Genomic DNA, 21,791 nt, shown 5'->3' on the forward strand with positions numbered 1-21,791 from the left:
AACACTGTGCTCATGCAAATGGGATTCCATGGAGCCCGCACTGATTGGCTAAAATGCAAGTCTGTCAAAAGAACTGAAATAAGGGGCAGTTTGAAGTGGCTTAGATACAAGATAATCACATAGGTAAAAAGTGTATTAATATAACTGTGTTGGTTATGCAAAACTAGGGAATGGGTAATAAAGGGATTATCTTTTAAAACAATAAATATTCTGGTGTAGACCGTCACTTTAACTTGGGAAACACTTGTGCGTCAGTGCCTCCTGTCAGGGGCTGATATATCTTGACATATTTTTAGTGACACTCCTTGTAATAACACATTGTTACATATTTATGAATAAATAAAGGTTATTGCATGGAATTTAAAGGAAATGTCAATTACCCCAAAGCAAAAACATCTTCATGAACAGCGATGTGGATTTTCCTTTATATTTTTTTTAAAAAATGCAGTAATGTCTACATTGTGTGTGTTCTTGCAATTGGAATTAGTGTAGCTTTATCTTGTTCAGCGCAAATGTTACAAACATATTTATAGAGACTTAAAGTGATGGTAAACTCACTATAATGACAATGCTATTTCCTAAAGCTTTTATTTCAAATATACCTTGTATATTCTTATTTCTTTACTAATCAATGTTTAAGACAGAGTAAATTACTTTTTTTATTTGCAGGATTGCCTGTCCCTGGCCGCCTCCGTGTAAAAAATACTGATTGTGAAATTTGATTGACATATGGCGCATCCAATAGCAGATGCACCATACGCCCTATGTATTTGATCTTCAGCACGCTCCCGTGCCGCTGCTTTGAGGGCTCTGAATTAGCAATGCACACTGCGCAAGTGCAGTTATCAGATGAGCCGACAGCGGCCTCATGTAAACAGACTGTTTACATGAGGCCGCTGTCGGCTCGTCTGATAACAGACGCAGCTCTCCCGCTCAGGGAGGTAGAACTAACGGTGAGTGCGGCTTGTTTAGCTTGGTGCAGGTTATGCATTGTCCGGGCATGCCTTGTGGTAGGATCAAAGCTAAGCTCATAGTGGGAATAACTGCATATCCCTCACATATAGATGTCACACCCCTTGATAATTAGTAAATACTCTTCACAATCTAGAACACTATAAATAGGGGATATTTCACTTCCTATAATTCTTCAGTGCCTGATAACTTTTTGCTTTAAAAAAACACGAGATCTCACACAATCCTCCAAAGCTGCATATCCCTCACATATAGATGTGCATATCCCTCACATATAGATGTGCATATCCCTCACATAACAGTTTGTTTACATGAGGCCGCTGTCGGCTCATCTGATAACTGCACTTGCGCAGTGTGCATTGCTAATTCAGAGCCCTCAAAGCAGCGGCACGGGAGCGTGCTGAAGATCAAATACATAGGGCGTATGGTGCATCTGCTATTGGATGTGCCATATGTCAATCAAATTTCACAATCAGTATTTTTTACACGGAGGCGGCCAGGGACAGGCAATCCTGCAAATAAAAAAAGTAATCTACTCTGTCTTAAACATTGATTAGTAAAGAAATTAGAGTATACAAAGTATATGTGTAATAAAAGCTTTAGGAAATAACATTGTCATTATAGTGAGTTTACCATCACTTTAATATTGTTTAAAGATTTAAATAGCCTTACATTCTGTAATTTCTACAATTCTCTAAATATTGTTTCAGCTGCTTTCTGCTCTACCTGAATATGCACAACCTGGTCCTGATTTCCACGGTCCTCGAGGGGAAGCTCTTAGCATCACATTACTGGTGGGAGTCATCACAGTTTTCATCTTCATGTGGAAAACCTGCTTTTCTGTGAGTGCTTTTATAATCTTCCTTGTAATATGTACTTTTATACTGCTATAGATCAAAATAAAACGTCTGCTGCCCAGGCCTTATGTTGAACAACCTTGATTAAACAAATGTCAAAACAGTAAACTTCCAGTAGTTTAGTTTTTAAACCTGTTTTTTATTGTGTGTCTTTATGTTTGGTAGCCCTTTGTGAAATTTAAATGCAATTCAGTAAACTAGATGAGGAAAATGTACTAAATAAATAATGCCTTGTGTCTATTCCAAGGATCCCCCTGAGCTGCTCAGAATCTCACTACTTTATTACTGATGAGCCAGTTAGCTGCAGATCATTTGATTAGTGCTCAGAAATCAGGCACTTCCAAACATTTTACAGCACTGTAGGCTTTAAACTAAAAACCTTGTTTAATGCACTAATATAGCCATATTCCAAGCTGCAAATAAATGTGTGTATGCATGCATGTATGTGTTAGCTTGTACTCATTCCATATGTGCCCAGAGTGCACTCGCCCAAATCCATGTAAGAAAAAAAAGAAAAAGGGGAAAAAAAGGGCTCACTCTGGGTCTTTTTGCTCCATTACATTTTTAAAAGTTTATAGTATGTCTGATATGGGTAAACCCCCAAAATGGTACATTTAAATGCTCATGCTGTTAAGTACCTCACTGAAACCAAATTGCAAACGTTAAGTCCTTTTGATCCGTGACAACAGTTCACCAGTGATGCAGGGTTAGATGGGTTGTTAAACAATGAAATCAAAAACTTTCTCACAGCAGAGTATCTAAAGCAGTACACTCCAAACAAATACTTTAAAAATAAATATATGAATCACCTATTGTGCTCAACTGATAATATATCTAACTTAAGCTTGTACATTGCTTGCTTAAAGGGACACGAAACCCACATTTTTTTTTCTTTCATGATTCAGGTAGAGAATACAATTTTAAACAACATTTCAATTTACTTCTATTATCTAAATTGCTTCAGTCTTTAGATATCTTTTGTTAAAGAAATAGCAATGCACCTGGGTGAGCTAATCAAACAAGGCATCTATGTGCAGCCACCAATCAGCAGCTACTTGAGCCTATCTAGATATGCTTTTAAACATATCTAAATCATGAAAGTAAAAATTTGTGTTTCATGTCCCTTTAAGTTTTTTTATATTAACAGGATTAAGTAGCTAAGTGGTTTTTGTACTTAAAGGGACACTGAACCCAAATTTTTTATTTCGCGGTTCAGATAGAGCATGCAATTTTAAGCAACTTTCTAATTTACTCCTATTATCACTTTTTTCTTTGTTCTCTTGCTATCTTTATTTGAAAAGGAAGGCATCTAAGCTTTCTCCTGTTAAGTGTAGTCAGTCCACGGGTCATCATTACTTATGGGATATTAACTCCTCCCCAACAGGAAGTGCAAGAGGATCACCCAAGCAGAGCTGCTATATAGCTCCTCCCCTCTACGTCACACCCAGTCATTCTCTTGCACCCAACTAATAGATAGGATGTGTGAGAGGACTGTGGTTATTAAACTTAGTTTTTTATATCTTCAATCAAAAGTTTGTTATTTTAAACGACACCGGAGTGTGTTGTTTCCTTCTCAGGCAGAATTTGAAGAAGAATCTACCTGAGTTTTTGTATATGATCTTAGCGGACGTAACTAAGATCCGTTTGCTGTTCTCGGCCATTCTGAGGAGTAAGGTAACTTCAGATCAGGGGACAGCGGGCAGGTTCACCTGCAAAGAGGTATGTTGCAGTATATTATTTTCTAAGGAATGGAATTGACTTTGAAAATACTGCTAATACCGATATAATGTAAGTACAGCCTTAAATGCAGTAGTAGCAACTGGTATCAGGCTGACATGTATATATGTTAACACTTAAGTATTTCTGGGGAATGGCACTTCACTGGGAAAATACTGTATGCATATATCTTTTAGCCTAACTTGCAGTGGGAGCGACTAGCAGCAGGCTTTTTAAAGACATTTCATATATTTGATTTTAAACGTTTGCTGGCATGTTAAATCGTTTAATTATCTGAGGTACTTGGTGAAAATTGTTTTGGGCTTTATTTTCCACATGGCTGTCGTTTTAAATTAAAACAGTTTACTGAGCTCCCCTCACTGTTGTAGTGTGAGTGGGAGGGGCCTATTTTGGCGCTTTTACTACGCATCAGAAATTCAGTCACAGTCTTTCTTTTTCTCCCTACATGATCCAGGACGTCTCCACAGAGCTCAGGGGTCTTCAAAACTAGTTTTGAGGGAGGTAATCACTCACAGCAGACCTGTGAGACTGTGCTTGACTGTGATAAAAACGTTTATATTGTCAATTGTTATACGTTTTTTTCTGATATTAAGGGTTAATCATCCATTGCTAATGTGTGCAATCCTTTGCTATTTTTGGTTTATATAACTAATCCGGTTCATTGTTATTCAACTGTGACAGTTTTTGTGTGCTTCTTAAAGGCACAGTAACGTTTTTACATATTGCTTGTAAATTTAGTTGAAAAGTATTTCCAAGCTTGCTAGTCTAATTGCTAGTTTGTTTAAACATGTCTGACTCAGAGGAAACTCTTTGTGCAATATGTTCAAAAGCCGAGGTGGAGCCCAATAGAAATTTATGTACTAATTGCATTGATGCTACTTTAAATAAAAGTCAATCTGTACATGTTAAGCAACATTTACCAGACAACGAGAGGGAAGTTATGCGACTAACTTGCCTCACGTGTCAGTACCTGCATCTCCCGCTCAGGAGGTGCGTGATATTGTAACGCCAAGTACATCAGGGCGGCCATTACAAACCACTTTACAAGACATGGCTAATGTTATGACTGAAGTTTTGTCTAAATTGCCAGAACTTAGAGGTAAACAAGATCACTCTGGGATGAGAACAGAGTATACTGATAATGCTAGGGCCATGTCTGATACTGCGTCACAATATGCAGAGCATGAGGACGGAGAGCTTCATTCTGCGGGTGACGGATCTGATCCAAATAAATTGGATTCAGACATTTCAAATTTTAAGTTTAAGCTGGAAAACCTCCGTGTGTTGCTAGGGGAGGTGTTAGCGGCTCTGAATGATTGTAACACAGTTGCAATCCCAGAGAAAATGTGTAGGTTGGATAAATATTTTGCGGTACCGACGAGTACTGACGTTTTTCCTATACCTAAGAGACTTACTGAAATTATTACTAAGGAGTGGGACAGACCCGGTGTGCCTTTCTCACCCCCTCCTATATTCAGAAAAATGTTTCCAATAGACGCCACCACACGGGACTTATGGCAAACGGTCCCTAAGGTGGAGGGAGCAGTTTCTACTTTAGCTAAGCGTACCACTATCCCGGTGGAGGATAGCTGTGCTTTTTCAGATCCAATGGATAAAAAGTTAGAGGGTTACCTTAAGAAAATGTTTGTTCAACAAGGTTTTATATTACAACCCCTTGCATGCATTGCGCCTGTCACGGCTGCGGCTGCATTTTGGTTTGAGTCTCTGGAAGACACCCTTGACTCAGCGACATTAGATGAGATTTCACTTAAGCTTAAAACCCTTAAGCTAGCTAATTCATTTATTTCTGATGCCGTAGTACATTTAACTAAACTTACGGCTAAGAATTCCGGATTCGCCATTCAGGCACGCAGAGCGCTGTGGCTAAAATCCTGGTCAGCTGATGTAACTTCTAAATCGAAATTACTTAACATACCTTTCAAGGGGCAGACTTTATTCGGGCCCGGTTTGAAAGAAATTATCGCTGATATTACGGGAGGTAAAGGCCATGCCCTGCCTCAAGACAGAGCCAAACCTAGGGCTAGACAGTCTAATTTTCGTGCCTTTCGTAACTTCAAGGCAGGAGCAGCATCAACTTCCTCTGCTCCAAAACAGGAAGGAGCTGTTGCTCGCTACAGACAAGGCTGGAAACCTAACCAGACCTGGAACAAGGGCAAGCAGGCCAGAAAACCTGCTACTGCCCCTAAGACAGCATGAAGTGAGGGCCCCCGATCCGGAAGCGGATCTAGTGGGGGGCAGACTCTCTCTCTTCGCCCAGGCTTGGGCAAGAGATGTCCAGGATCCCTGGGCGTTGGAGATCATATCTCAGGGATATCTTCTGGACTTCAAAGCTTCTCCTCCACAAGGGAGATTTCACCTTTCAAGGTTGTCAACAAACCAGATAAAGAAAGAGGCGTTTCTACGCTGTGTACAAGACCTTTTACTAATGGGAGTGATCCACCCAGTTCCGCGGTCGGAACACGGACAAGGGTTTTACTCAAATCTGTTTGTGGTTCCCAAAAAAGAGGGAACCTTCAGACCAATATTGGATTTAAATATCCTAAACAAATTCCTAAGAGTTCCATCGTTCAAGATGGAAACTATTCGGACAATCTTACCCATGATCCAAAGAGGTCAGTACATGACCACAGTGGATTTAAAGGATGCTTACCTTCACATACCGATTCACAGAGAACATTACCGGTATCTAAGGTTTGCCTTCCTAGACAGGCATTACCAGTTTGTAGCTCTTCCCTTCGGGTTGGCTACGGCTCCAAGAATCTTTACAAAGGTTCTGGGCTCTCTTCTGGCGGTACTAAGACCGCGAGGAATTTCGGTAGCTCCGTACCTAGACGACATTCTGATACAAGCGTCAAGCTTTCAAACTGCCAAGTCTCATACAGAGTTAGTACTGGCTTTTCTAAGGTCGCATGGGTGGAAAGTGAACGAAGAGAAGAGTTCTCTCTTACCACTCACAAGAGTTCCCTTCTTGGGGACTCTTTTATAGATTCTGTAGAAATGAAAATTTACCTGACAGAGGACAGGTTAACAAAGCTTCTAAATGCTTGCCGTGTCCTTCATTCCATTCAACACCCGTCAGTGGCTCAATGCATGGAGGTAATCGGCTTAATGGTAGCGGCAATGGACATAGTTCCTTTTGCACGCCTGCACCTCAGACCGCTGCAATTGTGCATGCTAAGTCAGTGGAATGGGGATTACTCAGATTTGTCCCCTATGCTGAATCTGGATCAGGAGACCAGAGATTCTCTTCTATGGTGGCTTTCTCGGCCGCATCTGTCCAGGGGGATGCCCTTCAGCAGACCAGACTGGACAATTGTAACTACAGACGCCAGCCTTCTAGGTTGGGGCGCTGTCTGGAATTCCCTGAAGGCTCAGGGATCATGGACTCAAGAGGAGAGTCTCCTTCCAATAAACATTCTGGAATTGAGAGCAGTTCTCAATGCCCTACTGGCTTGGCCTCAGTTAGCAACTCTGAGGTTTATCAGGTTTCAGTCGGACAACATCACGACTGTGGCTTACATCAACCATCAGGGAGGGACAAGAAGTTCCCTAGCGATGATGGAAGTATCAAAGATAATTCGCTGGGCAGAGTCTCACTCTTGCCACCTGTCAGCGATCCACATCCCAGGAGTGGACAACTGGGAGGCGGATTTCCTAAGTCGCCAGACTTTTCATCCGGGGGAGTGGGAACTTCATCCGGAGGTCTTTGCCCAAATACTTCGACGTTGGGGCAAACCAGATATGGATCTCATGGCGTCTCGCCAGAACGCCAAGCTTCCTCGTTACGGGTCCAGGGACCCGGGAGCGGTCCTGATAGATGCCTTGACAGCACCTTGGACCTTCAGGATGGCTTATGTGTTTCCACCATTCCCGATGCTTCCTCGTTTGATTGCAAGGATCAAACAGGAGAAAGCATCAGTGATTCTAATAGCGCCTGCGTGGCCACGCAGGACCTGGTATGCAGATCTAGTGGACATGTCATCCTGTCCACCTTGGTCTCTGCCTCTGAGACAGGACCTTCTAATTCAGGGTCCTTTCAAACATCAAAACCTAATTTCTCTGAAGCTGACTGCATGGAAATTGAACGCTTAATTTTATCAAAGCGTGGATTTTCAGAGCCAGTAATTGATACCTTAATACAGGCTAGGAAACCTGTTACCAGGAAAATTTACCATAAGATATGGCGTAAATATTTACACTGGTGCGAATCCAAGGGTTACTCATGGAGTAAGGTTAGGATTCCTAGGATATTGTCTTTTCTACAAGAAGGTTTAGAAAAGGGTTTATCTGCTAGTTCGTTAAAGGGACAGATCTCAGCTCTGTCCATCCTTTTACACAAGCGTCTGTCAGAAGTTCCAGACGATCAGGCTTTTTGTCAGGCTTTGGCCAGGATTAAGCCTGTGTTTAAATCTGTTGCTCCGCCGTGGAGCTTAAACTTAGTTCTTAACGTTTTACAGGGTGTTCCGTTTGAACCCCTTCACTCCATTGATATCAAGCTGTTATCTTGGAAAGTTCTGTTTTTAATGGCTATTTCCTCGGCTCGTAGAGTCTCTGAATTATCAGCCTTACATTGTGATTCTCCGTATCTGATTTTTCATTCAGATAAGGTAGTTCTGCGTACTAAACCTGGGTTCTTACCTAAGGTAGTCACTAACAAGAATATCAATCAAGAGATTGTTGTTCCATCATTGTGTCCTAACCCTTCCTCAAAGAAGGAACGACTTCTGCACAATCTAGATGTAGTCCGTGCCCTGAAATTTTATTTACAGGCAACTAAAGATTTTCGACAAACTTCTTCCCTGTTTGTAGTTTATTCTGGACAGAGGAGAGGTCAAAAAGCATCTGCTACCTCTCTATCCTTTTGGCTTCGTAGCATAATACGTTTAGCCTATGAGACTGCTGGACAGCAACCTCCTGAAAGGATTACAGCTCATTCTACTAGAGCTGTGGCTTCCACTTGGGCCTTTAAGAACGAGGCCTCTGTTGAACAGATTTGCAAGGCTGCAACTTGGTCTTCTCTTCATACTTTTTCCAAATTTTACAAATTTGACACTTTTGCTTCTTCGGAGGCTGTTTTTGGGAGAAAGGTTCTTCAGGCAGTGGTTCCTTCCGTATAGAGATCCTGCCTGTCCCTCCCGTCATCCGTGTACTTAGCTTTGGTATTGGTATCCCATAAGTAATGATGACCCGTGGACTGACTACACTTAACAGGAGAAAACATAATTTATGCTTACCTGATAAATTCCTTTCTCCTGTAGTGTAGTCAGTCCACGGCCCGCCCTGTTTTTTAAGGCAGGTCTAAATTTTTAAATTATACTCCAGTCACCATTGCACCCTATAGTTTCTCCTTTCTCGTTTGGTTCCTGGTCGAATGACTGGGTGTGATGTAGAGGGGAGGAGCTATATAGCAGCTCTGCTTGGGTGATCCTCTTGCACTTCCTGTTGGGGAGGAGTTAATATCCCATAAGTAATGATGACCCGTGGACTGACTACACTACAGGAGAAAGGAATTTATCAGGTAAGCATAAATTATGTGTTTTTTTGGTTCAGGACTCTGGACAGCACTTTTTTATTGGTGGATGAATTTATCCACCAATCAGCAAGAACAACCCAGGTTGTTCACCCAAAATAGGCCGGCATCTAAACTTACTTTCTTGCATTTCAAATAAAGATACCAAGCGAATGAAGAAAATTTAATAATAGGAGTAAATTATTAAGTTGCTTAAAATTGCATGCTCTATCTGAATCACGAAAGAAAACATTTGGGTTCAGTGTCCCTTTAAACCGTAAAACCCTAGAAATGTTATATTACACATTAACTGTAACTGAGCAAAAGACCGAGACGGTGCCTTTTTTATTTATTTATTTTTTACACTAGTTTTCATGATGTGGATCTGAATTCTGGCCTCACGGTTGGATCGGTATTTAGGATTATTAATATTTGACTAAACCTTAAAACTGGTTCCAATAGAAAATGTGTTTATTTCCCTCAGACTGTGAACCAGAACATTTTATTCACCTCCTCCTAATCATGGGTGCTGCCATTATGGAATCTTTGTTACGCTGCAGGTACGCTGTGTAAACAGATCAGCACTGGAATTTAGTGGCAGATAGATTTCAACAGCACCTATTATTAGAGGGGGTGATAATAACCTCATTACTATACTTATAAAATGTATTTATTGTTTAATGTCTCTTTAAAGGTCCAATGGGGACTGTATTCTAACCACCAGTGCTATATTCTAATTCTAAAAGATGCCTCCAAAAGTAACCTGCCCTGTTTATTGACACTTATCCAAATTATTCCTAGGACTCCGTTATTCACAATCACTTATTTCCTTTTTGTTTCACTTTAATTGTACACAGCTTTTAATATTTTCAACATGTTTAACTGCTTTTCTTTCGTATACATAATGTTTTTGGGTGCCGTGTACATTTTAATAATATTTTCGAGCACTGAGATGAGGGTATTAACCTAGAAGCTTTTATTAGTAATCTGATAATCTTGTTTGCAAAGCGTTCCGTTTCACTTACTGGCAAATGTACTGTCACTGACCTTTTGAATACAAAATGGTTGTCACAAGTTGAATAAAATGCTTCTGTGTACAGCTCAGCAACTTGCTGTATGTGGAATATTTGTATTTATTTTAAAAATTGTCTGTCTTCTCTTTCAGGTTAAAAGTAAACGTTATCAAGGTAAATTTTGTTGTGTGTCTTTTTGTGGGGTGTTTTTTTTTTTTATATATAACTTTCATTATTCACATTTTTGTTCTTGGTTTAAACATTACTCACTACTTTTTTATATATGTCCCAGATCTATAACCCTCCTCTTGAAGTTTCACAATATGTTGTTTAGACCAAAGGTTTTCAAAGTCTTACACAGTGGGCCTCCCTGTTGGCAAAACCTTAAAGATGAGGCCCCCCACATAGATGTTATATAAATAAATATGTGTGTGTGTGTGTATATATATCTATCTCTATCTCCTATATTATTAAAGGCCAAGTGTGTTTTGTCTGAAGCTGTCATGCGCAGTACAGACAGCACGAGGACAAACACACCTGGCCTTTGAGTCCCTGCTGGTGATCTGCCCCGCGGCAGAAGTGGGCGTGGCCGGGCGTGAGCAGGGGGCGTGGCCCAGCATGAGGGGCGTGGTCTGCCGTGAAGGGGGCGTGGCTGGGCACGGTCGCACAATGGAAGATTGGAGAGAGAGATAGAGAGGGGGGAGAGAGACAGCAAAAGACAGGGGGGAGAAAGAGAGAGGGAGAGAGACAGCAAAAGACAGGGGGGAGAAAGAGAGGGGGAGAGAGACAGCAAAAGACGGGGGAGAGAGACAGCAAAAGAGAGGGGGAGAGAGACAGCAAAAGAGAGGGGGAGAGAGACAGCAAAAGAGAGGGGGAGAGAGAGCGCAAAAGAGAGGGGCTGAGAGAGCGCAAAAGAGAGGGGCTGAGAGAGCGCAAAAGAGAGGGGCTGAGAGAGCGCAAAAGAGAGGGGGAGAGAGAGCGCAAAAGAAAGGGTGGGGCAAAAGACGGGGGAGAGAGACAGCAAAAGAGAGGGGGGAGAGAGACAGCAAAAGAGAGGGGGAGAGAGACAGCAAAAGAGAGGGGGAGAGAGAGCGCAAAAGAGAGGGGCTGAGAGAGCGCAAAAGAGAGGGGCTGAGAGAGCGCAAAAGAGAGGGGGAGAGAGAGCGCAAAAGAAAGGGTGGGGGAGAGAGCGCAAAAGAAAGGGTGGGAGAGAGAGCGCAAAAGAGAGGGGGGTGAGAGAGGGCGCAAAAGAGAGGGGGGTGAGAGAGAGCGCAAAAGAGAGGGGGGTGAGAGAGAGCGCAAAAGAGAGGGGTTGAGAGAGCGCAAAAGAGAGGGGTTGAGAGAGCGCAAAAGAGAGGGGTTGAGAGAGCGCAAAAGAGAGGGGTTGAGAGAGCGCAAAAGAGAGGGGTTGAGAGAGCGCAAAAGAGAGGGTGGGAGAGAGCGCAAAAGAAAGGGTGGGAGAGAGAGCGCAAAAGAGAGGGGGGAGAGAGAGCGCAAAAGAGATGGGGGAGAGAGAGAGCGCAAAAGAGATGGGGGAGAGAGAGAGAGCGCAAAAGAAAGGGTGGGAGAGAGCGCAAAAGAGAGGGGGAGAGAGAGCGCAAAAGAGAGGGGCTGAGAGAGCGCAAAAGAGAGGGGCTGAGAGAGCGCAAAAGAGAGGGGGAGAGAGAGCGCAAAAGAAAGGGTGGGAGAGAGAGCGCAAAAGAGAGGGGGAGAGAGGGCGCAAAAGAGAGGGGGGTGAGAGAGCGCAAAAGAGAGGGGGGTGAGAGAGAGCGCAAAAGAGAGGGGGTGAGAGAGCGCAAAAGAGAGGGGTTGAGAGAGCGCAAAAGAGAGGGGTTGAGAGAGCGCAAAAGAGAGGGGTTGAGAGAGCGCAAAAGAGAGGGTGGGTGAGAGCGCAAAAGAAAGGGTGGGAGAGAGAGCGCAAAAGAGAGGGGGGAGAGAGAGCGCAAAAGAGATGGGGGAGAGAGAGAGCGCAAAAGAGATGGGGGAGAGAGAGAGAGCGCAAAAGAAAGGGTGGGAGAGAGCGCAAAAGAGAGGGGAGAGGGCGCAAAAGAGAGGGGAGAGAGGGCGCAAAAGAGGGGGTGAGAGAGCGCAAAAGAGAGGGGGGAGAGAGAGCGCAAAAGAGAGGGGGGAGAGAGAGCGCAAAAGAGAGGGGGGAGAGAGAGCGCAAAAGAGAGGGGGGAGAGAGAGCGCAAAAGAGAGGGGGGAGTGAGAGCGCAAAAGAGAGGGGGGAGAGAGAGCGCAAAAGAGAGGGGGGAGAGAGAGCGCAAAAGAGAGGGGGGAGAGAGAGGGCGCAAGAGGTGGGACCGCTGTACTGCAAAAAATGGCCCGTGTGAACGGGCTTTAGGAGTTTACACCAGGGTTAGGTTCCAGAAGGAATGGTTGTAAATTCGAAACCCAGTTTATAATGTAAGTCAATGGGAAGTGAGGGAGATAGGTTCCAGGCCCCTCTCAAAATTGTTACAAGTAACACCTAATACATTACTTTTAAAGCTTTGAAATGAAGACTTTAAATGCTAAACAGCATTATAAACCTACAAAAATAAACACACAACACAGAATATATAATTAAACTAAGTTAAATTAACAAAAACGTTTGCTAAACATCATTATAAACCTAATAAAATAATCACACAACACAGACTTCACTTGCATTTTTCTGCAAACAGTTCGTTCTATGCATTCCAATCTGGACTGATTTATGGACAGTAATATCTTGTTCCTTTGAAAGCTGCTCGATAGCTCACGTCTTGTTAAACTGATTAATTTCAGCTTGCTTGGCTTTGCTGCAACACAAGCGGACAGCTCCACCTACTGGCTATTTTAATAAGTGCACTGCTTCTCAATGCTTTTCAATAGCAGTTATTCTGAAACGGTGTAAATTGAACCGTTGTAAAACGAGGGCCACATATATATATATATATATATATATATATATATATATATATATATATATATATATATATATATATATATATATATATATATTATTTGTTTTCCATTCCGCTGTCAAGATTGATCAATTGTATGTATCTCCATCAAATACACCAAACATTTTTTACAGTAAACATAAATGATTACTAAATAAGGTGTGCAGGTATACATAACTCCATTTTTTTGCCTCTATTATGATTGATAGATATATATATGTGTGTGTGTATGTATATGTGTATGTGTATGTATGTGTATATGTGTGTATGTATGTGTGTATATATATATATATATATATATATATATATATATATATATATATATATATTTAGTCTTATTCCAATATGGGACCGCACTCGCTGGATTTAGTGCAAAGAATGCTTAAATCTTTATTAAGGTAACGTTTCGGGGTTCGCAGACCCCTTCCTCAGACCAGATAACAGTGCAAGTGAACAAACAGTGCAATATATAGCAACACAGCCCCACCCACCAAACAATTAGTGAAAATTGCGCCAAAAAGTAGTAACCATGGTAACACACAAAAGGCCTAAAATTCATTGTTAATCAATATTATGTAAGTTGACTACATTCAGATTAATAGTTTGAAAAATGCAGAAATAAAGAAATAAGTACATAAATACTAGCCATTGGTTAACTGTGTATACTTACAATACTAAACAAAACATACAATGTGTCAAACAAAACCCGTGAGCACTTCACTGGAAATAAACTAACATGAAAAGTCAAAGTAATACCTTACTGGAACGCTACTGTATCTGCAGAGAAACGTGTATATCTGCTCAGAGGCTTAGATCATATCCCCTTCACGAGAGCGTGTGTCTGTCTCTACCTATGTATATGGGCAACATAACGCGTCCCCATTGTATGTCTCAAACTAGGCTGAAAGTACTGGTATACGTTGTAACGGCCTTCAAATAAACATTAAATGTCAGTGGTGCCGAGTAAAACCCTAACACGGTTATTAGGGGCATATTACGATTAGTAATTAGCAAGAATATACCGATCCAGAGTAACAACATTCAATCCAGTATACATGTGCATGAACCCGAGTGCAATATACAAATATTAAGACAGCGTGGATCAAACATCTGCTATATATATATAAAAAAAATATAATCTCCGTTATATGCGGATAAGTATAACGTGTATACCCGCAGTATGTGTGAACCAATTGCAATTTGCCGGTCAAGTAATAAGAACAGCCAACGTAAACAGCACTTACTATTAATGTTCATAACCTGCTGGTGACAGGGCCCTGTGTGCTGATATGTGTGTCTCTAGAGAAAACCGGCGCGGATCAGCCTGATCAAAAGTCAGTGGACTCCTACGACAACAAGCATGGCTAATTTGCATAGCCTGGTGACGTCAATCAGTGGGCTGGACAGAGTCGGCGAGTCCCAGTGCAACAGTGGTATACTGAGGCCAGGGAGAGCACAAGTGTGCGATATGGGACAATTCAACAATACACTACTAAACTAAGGAACTAAGAAATAAAATATAAAGAAAACCACTGTGTAATGTACCGCTATGTACGGATGGCAATAATTCACATGTGCCAATAAGTGTTGGGCTATTAAAGGTCGTGTTGAGGAAACCTGTCAGTATCTAGGCACGAAATAAGTTATCATACATTAATCAACAGGTAGGAATAACAACATCAACAATGAACAATGAAATCAACTGCATAAGCCAATGCACTCCCCTGATTCTCTTGTGCCCGAGTTAGTGATTACTCGTACAGTGGGACCTCAATAAGGGTATCATTGGTCCCCTGTTTATAAGTGGCAATCAAGGTATGGTAAGGTACTATAAACAATACAGGAGTCCCGGTCAAGAGTATAAAGGCCACATGTTTATGTCTTGAAGCATCAATACTAATATTTGTGTATACTAGGCAACGTATCAGGGTACCCTACCCCTCCTAGCTCAACCGAGACTGGGTGATCCATGCATGGTGAAAATATCAGCCACCAGTAGTTAAAAGGTATATGGAGATCGTGCCAGCCTAGGTTACTGTCCCAAAAGAAAAAAACATGTATTCAGAGGAAACAATGCCAATCATTGGACATATTAAGTCCTCTAGGGTGTAGGGTACCTAGTCTGTGTCTCCACTTGGCCTCCATCTGAAGGAGTGCCCTGCCCCGGTCGCCCCCCGTCTAAGAGGGGGGGACATGGTCAATCAGGATAAATCGTATATCCGTTACCTTATGTCCAGCACGTAGGAAGTGTCTAGCCACTGGTTGGTCAGAAATCCCCTTGTCAATGGCAATTCGTATAGCTGAGCGATGGTTCGCCATTCTTAGGCGTGCGTTATCTGTAGTTTTGCCAACATAGAATTGTCTGCAGCAGCAGCCAAGGAGGTACACGACATAACTAGTGGTGCATGTAATAAAGTGTCTTTTGTTGGATTTGAGCCATTTTCTCGTGTAGCTTTGTGGGTCCGTCTGCATGAGTAGGTCCCTTAGGTTTCTGCCGACAACCACACACTACTCAAAAGTATGCCATTAGACACTTTATTACATGCACCACTAGCCATGTTGTGTGCCTCCTTAGCTGCTGCTGCAGACAATTCTATGTTGGCAAAACTACAGATAACGCACGCCTAAGAATGGCGAACCATCGCTCAGCTATACGAATTGCCATTGACAAGGGGACTTCTGACCAACCAGTGGCTAGACACTTCCTACGTGCTGGACATAAGGTAACAGATCTACGATTTATCCTGATTGACCATGTCCCCCCTCTTAGACGGGGGGTGACCGGGGCAGGGCACTCCTTCAGATGAAGGCCAGGTGGATACACAGACTAGGTTCCCTACACCCTAGAGGACTTAATATGTCCAATGATTGGCATTGTTTCCTCTGAATCAGTGTTAATTTCGTCGACTAAAACTAGACTAAAATTACTATAAAATTAAAGAAATTCTGATGACTAAAATACGACTAAAACAAAAGACTATGACTAAAACGAAATCAAAATTTGCTGACAAAACATTTTATGAAAGGTGTTCTAATCAATCCATATGCAATTACTGCTCTTTTATAAAACTTAGAAAACTTCATTTTATTAAATTTTAAGATAGACATGTTATATACCACAACAGTTAAATCTGTATTGCATGTTCAAACCTTAATACCATAAATAAAAAAAGGTTAATAAACCTTTACTCCAGGAGTATATAATGAGTTTGGAAGTTCTAGAGCAGTACTAATATCGTTGCCGAAATGTTTTCAAATCTGTGAACAATCAATTGATTCTTCCTATAGAAATAAGCATAACCCAGGAGTATGGGTTTAAGTTATGCTGTGCCTGTGCTAGCTGTAGAAACTTTTTGTTGTGTTGAGTTACATGATACTTGTTTTAATTATTAACAGAGAACTGCTAAAGTTTTTATATTGGGTAATATGTGCAATATAGCCAATACAGTTTACAGTTTTGTTTTTTTATATTTTAAAGTTGCACTTCTGTTTATGAAACTTGGTTTTATTTAATTTTAAGTTTAATAAATAATTTATATATATTACAATGGCTATATCTGTGTCTGTATTGCATGTTTAAACCTTAATACCATAAATAATAACAGGTGTTATGTTTACTCCTGGAGTATATAATGAGTTTGGAAAATATAGAGAAATGCTTAAATAATGCGTTACACTTTAACTGAACCCCTTAGATTTTAGTCAACTAAAATCTACTGGAGATTGAGCCGACTAAAACTAGACTAAAACTAAAACAATTCAGATGACTAAAACTAAAATGGCATTTTAGTCAAAAGACTAAGACTAAATCGAAATTTAACGTCAAAATTAACACTGCTCTGAATACGTTTTTTTCTTTTGGGAGAGTAACCTAGGCTTGCATGATCTCCATATACCTTTTAACTACTGGTGGCTGATATTTTCACCATGCATGGATCACCCAGTCTCGGTTGAGCTAAGAAGGGTAGGGTACCCTGATACGTTGCCTAGTATACACGATTATTAGTATTGATGCTTCAAGACATATAAACATGTGGCCTTTATACTCTTGACCGGGACTCCTGTATTGTTTATAGTACCTTACCATACATTGATTGCCACTTATAAACAGGGGACCAATGATAACCTTATTGAGGTCCCACTGTACGAGTAATCACTAACTCGGGCACAAGAGAATCAGGGGAGCGCATTGGCTTATGCAGTTGATTTCATTGTTCATCGTTGATGTTGTTATTCCTGCCTGTTGATTAATGTATGATAACTTACTTTGTGTCTAGATACTGACAGGTTTCCTCAACACGACCTTTAATAGCCCAACACTTATTGGCACATGTGAATTATTGCCATCCGTACATAGCGGTACATTACACAGTGGTTTTCTTTATTTTTTTATTTCTTAGTTCCTTAGTTTAGTAGTGTATTGTTGAATTGTCCCATATCGCACACTTGTGCTCTCCCTGGCCTCAGTATACCACTGTTGCACTGGGACTCGCTGATTCTGTCCAGCCCACTGATTGACGTCACCAGGCTATGCAAATTAGCCATGCTTGTTGTCGTAGGAGTCCACTGACTTTTGATCAGGCTGATCCGCGCCCGTTTTCTCTAGAGACACACATATCAGCACACAGGGCCCTGTCACCAGCAGGTTATGAACATTAATAGTAAGTGCTGTTTATGTTGGCTGTTCTTATTACTTGACCGACAAATTGCAATTGGTTCACAGATACTGCGGGTATACACGTTATACTTATCCGCATATAACAGAGATCCTATTTTTTTATATATAGCAGATGTTTGATCCACGCTGTCTTTATTTTTGTATATTGCACTCGGGTTCATGCACATGTATACTGGATTGAATGTTGTTACTCTGGATCGGTATGTTCTTGCTAATCGTGATATGCCCCTATTAACTGTGTTAGGGTTTTACTCGGCATCGCTGACATTTAATGTTTTTATTTGAAGGCCGTTACCACGTATACCAGTACTTTCTGCCTAGTTTGACACATACAATGGGGACACGTTATGTTGCCCATATACATGGGTAGAGACAGACACACGCTCTCGTGAAGGGGATATGATCTAAGCCTCTGAGCAGATATACACGTTTCTCTGCAGATACTTCGACTTTTCATGTTAGTTTATTTCCAGTGAAGTGCTCACGGGTTTTGTTTGACACATTGTATGTTTTGTTTAGTATTGTAAGTATACACAGTTAACCAATGGCTAGTATTTATGTACTTATTTCTTTATATCTGCATTTTTCAAACTATTAATCTGAATGTAGTTAACTTACATAATATTGATTAACACTGAATTTTAGGCCTTTTGTGTGTTACCATGGTTACTACTTTTTGGCGCAATTTTCACTAATTGTTTGGTGGGTGGGGCTTTGTTGCTATATATTGCACTGTTTGTTCACTTGCACTGTTATCTGGTCAGAGGAAGGGGTCTGCGAACCCCAAAACGTTACCTTAATAAAGATTTAAGCATTCTTTGCACTAAACCCAGCAAGTGCAGTCCCTTATTGGAATAAGACTGTGTGTGGTATTATTGACTCAGCACCCTGGTTGATGACACATATATATATATATATATATATATATATATATATATATATGTTTTATATATTTTTCTTGTGAATTTCAGGGGCTATCTGGATATCACAGCATGTTTGCAGGCTAGTGGCTGATGCAGGAAGGAGGTGGAAACCACCTATAGTACAAGCTCTGCAGTATCCTGGTGACAGTGCTACTGTCTGAGCTTGTGCTGCAAAGAGGAAGCAGCTCACACTATAAGATGAGGGCTATGCTGCTGTAATGAGAAAGGAAGGTATCAGTGGCTGATATGGGAAGGAGGTGGGAGGCACTGCTAGTACAGCTCTGCAGCCTCCTGGTCACAGTGCACGGGATGAGGGCTATGCTGCACTTCTTTTGCCCCGCAGCTGCCTCTTTCCTTCTCTGTAGCCAAGTGAGGCCGGATCACTAAGTGAAACTTGACTGTTTATTTAATGGCTCTTCAGTATGGTGCTTCTGGCAAGGTAATTCAATATGCAGCCGGGTCCCACCACGCTGGTCACAGTACTATCCCCAGTCCTGTTGAGACCGCTCTGTCTGCTCCGATCTGCATGTGTAATCAGCAGTAAGTCTCCTTAGCACTGCTCACACCAGAGGCACTCTGTCAGACAAGATAAAAAAAATAAGTTGCACAGTAAAAACAAAAAAACTCTCTCCGGCACCTCCCCTGAAGTGCTGAGGCGCACCCCACAGTTTGGGAACCACCGGTTTAGACTGATCTGTTTGGCTTCACTTGTTTTCCTTGCTACACACATCAGTCTCACTGTACTAAACCTTTAAATTTCTGTACATAGTGGCAGAAATATTCGATTATCTCCTTGACAATTTGCCTTTGCCATTTTTTTTATGAGTCTGGACTCCCTGAATATGAGATAAAATGATATTGTATATTAAGTCATGGTTAATTACCATTTTTATTATGGGGAATATTTGCTAACAAAGTATAAAAAAAAATGTAATGATTTCAATAATAAACTACATCAGTGTAATGAGTGGCTATAAATACTACGTGAAATAACTTTCTAAACGTGCATTTCTTGAAGATTTTACTTAAAGTGGCTTTATTAAGTCTTACACTGCTCATCCAGAAAGTATGAAGGATATTGCCACTATCAGCACTTTTAATGGGAGGGGGGGGCAATAAATCTGTGTAGAATTACAGCATTAAAAAACGTTTATGCTAACTCTTCTCTGGGGTAAAGAATTGTGGGGTTGACGTTCTAAAAGCAGGTTTTAAACGCTTAAAGGGACACTGTACCCAAAATTTTTCTTTTGTGATTCAGATTGAGCATGCAATTTTAAGCAACTTTCTAATTTACTCCTATTATCAAATTTTCTTCATTCTCTTGGTATCTTTATTTGAAATGCAAGAATGTAAGTTTAGATGCCTGCCCATTTTTGGTGAAAAACCTGGGTTGTCCTTGCTGATTGGTGGATAAATTCATCCACCAATAAAAAAGTACTGTCCAGAGTACTGAAAACAAAAAAAAGCTTAGATGCCTTCTTTTTCAAATAATGATAGCAAGAGAACGAAGAAAAATTGATAATAGGAGTAAATTAGAAAGTTGCTTAAAATTGCATGCTCTTTCTGAATTACAAAATAAAAAAAATGGGTACAGTGTCCCTTTAAGCATTATATCCTTTGATACCACAAACCTTTAATAATTGTGTTGTCAAGTTCAGAAATTCCTAACATCCCTGTGTAGTGTTTTTATAGATCTTACCGTGTGGTTTGTGCTGTTGTGGTCCTGATAAAAAATAAAAAAGTTAAATTTTTGGTATTCACATTTGTGAACATTAATGTCTCTTGTTAAGTGTATCCAGTCCACAAAACATCCATTACTTGTGGGATATTCTCCTTCCCAACAGGAAGTTGCAAGAGGATCACCCACAGCAGAGCTGCTATATAGCTCCTCCCCTCACTGCCATACCCAGTCATTCTCTTGCAACTCTCAACTAAGATGGAGGTCGTAAGAGGACTATGGTGTTTTATACTTGGTTTATTTCTTCAATCAAAAGTTTGTTATTTTTAAATGGTACCGGAGTGTACTGTTTATCTCAGGCAGTATTTAGAAGAAGAATCTGCCTGCGTTTTCTATGATCTTAGCAGAATTAACTAAGATCCTTTGCTGTTCTCACATATTCTGAGGAGTGAGGTAACTTCAGAGGGGGAATAGCGTGCAGGTTTTCCTGTAATAAGGTATTTGCAGTTAAAATATTTTTCTAGGGATGGAATTTGCTAGAAAATGCTGCTGATATCGAAGTAATGTAAGTAAAGCCTTAAATGCAGTGATAGCGACTGGTATCAGGCTTATTAATAGAGATACATACTCTTATAAAAGTGTATTTTAAAACGTTTGCTGGCATGTTTAATCGTTTTTTTACATATGTTTGGTGATAAAACTTATTGGGGCCTAGTTTTTTCCACATGGCTGGCTTGAATTTTGCCTAGAAACAGTTCCTTGAGGATTCCCACTGTTGTAATATGAGTGGGAGGGGCCTATTTTGGCGTTTTTTTACACAGCAAAAATGAGACACAGACATCCAGCTTCTTCCTGCATGATCCAGGACTTCTCTGAAGGGCTCAAAAGGCTTCAAAAGTCGTATTGAGGGAGGTAAAAAGCCACAGTAGAGCTGTGGCAGTTGTTGTGACTGTTTAAAAAACGTTTTTGTCATTTGTTATTCCGTTTTTGGTATTAAGGGGTTAATCATCCATTTGCAAGTGGGTGCAATGCTCTGCTAACTTATTACATACACTGTAAAAATTTCTTTAGTGTAACTGCATTTTTTCACTGTTATTTCAAAATTTGGGAAAATTTGTGTTTCTTAAAGGCGCAGTAACTTTTTTTATATTGCTTGTAAACTTGTTTTAAAGTGTTTTCCAAGCTTGCTAGTCTCATTGCTAGTCTGTTTAAACATGTCTGACACAGAGGAACCTACTTGTTCATTATGTTTGAAAGCCATGGTGGAGCCCCATAGGAGAATGTGTACTAAATGTATTGATTTCACCTTAAACAGTAAAGATCAGTCTTTATCTATAAAAGAATTATCACCAGAGGGTTCTGTCGAGGGGGAAGTTATGCCGACTAACTCTCCCCACGTGTCAGACCCTTCGCCTCCCGCTCAGGGGACGCACGCTAATATGGCGCCAATTACATCAGGGACGCCCATAGCGATTA

The 21,791-nt window shown here is 40.9% G+C and overlaps 1 protein-coding gene across 3 annotated transcripts in view; it reads left to right on the forward strand.

Annotated features, from left to right (window-relative positions):
• MIA3 (MIA SH3 domain ER export factor 3) overlaps positions 1-21,791 on the forward strand; it is a 220,057-nt gene that overhangs the window by 91,434 nt on the left and 106,832 nt on the right. For all 3 annotated transcript variants that reach the window (XM_053712522.1, XM_053712523.1, XM_053712521.1), the window contains exons 8-9: positions 1,683-1,814; positions 10,262-10,283. In XM_053712522.1, coding sequence (XP_053568497.1) covers positions 1,683-1,814; positions 10,262-10,283 — 154 coding nt within the window. The remainder of the gene's footprint in view (positions 1-1,682; positions 1,815-10,261; positions 10,284-21,791) is intronic.

The sequence above is a fragment of the Bombina bombina genome, chromosome 4 (assembly GCF_027579735.1).
Source record: "Bombina bombina isolate aBomBom1 chromosome 4, aBomBom1.pri, whole genome shotgun sequence".
In the NCBI taxonomy this organism is placed as follows: Eukaryota; Metazoa; Chordata; class Amphibia; order Anura; family Bombinatoridae; genus Bombina; species Bombina bombina.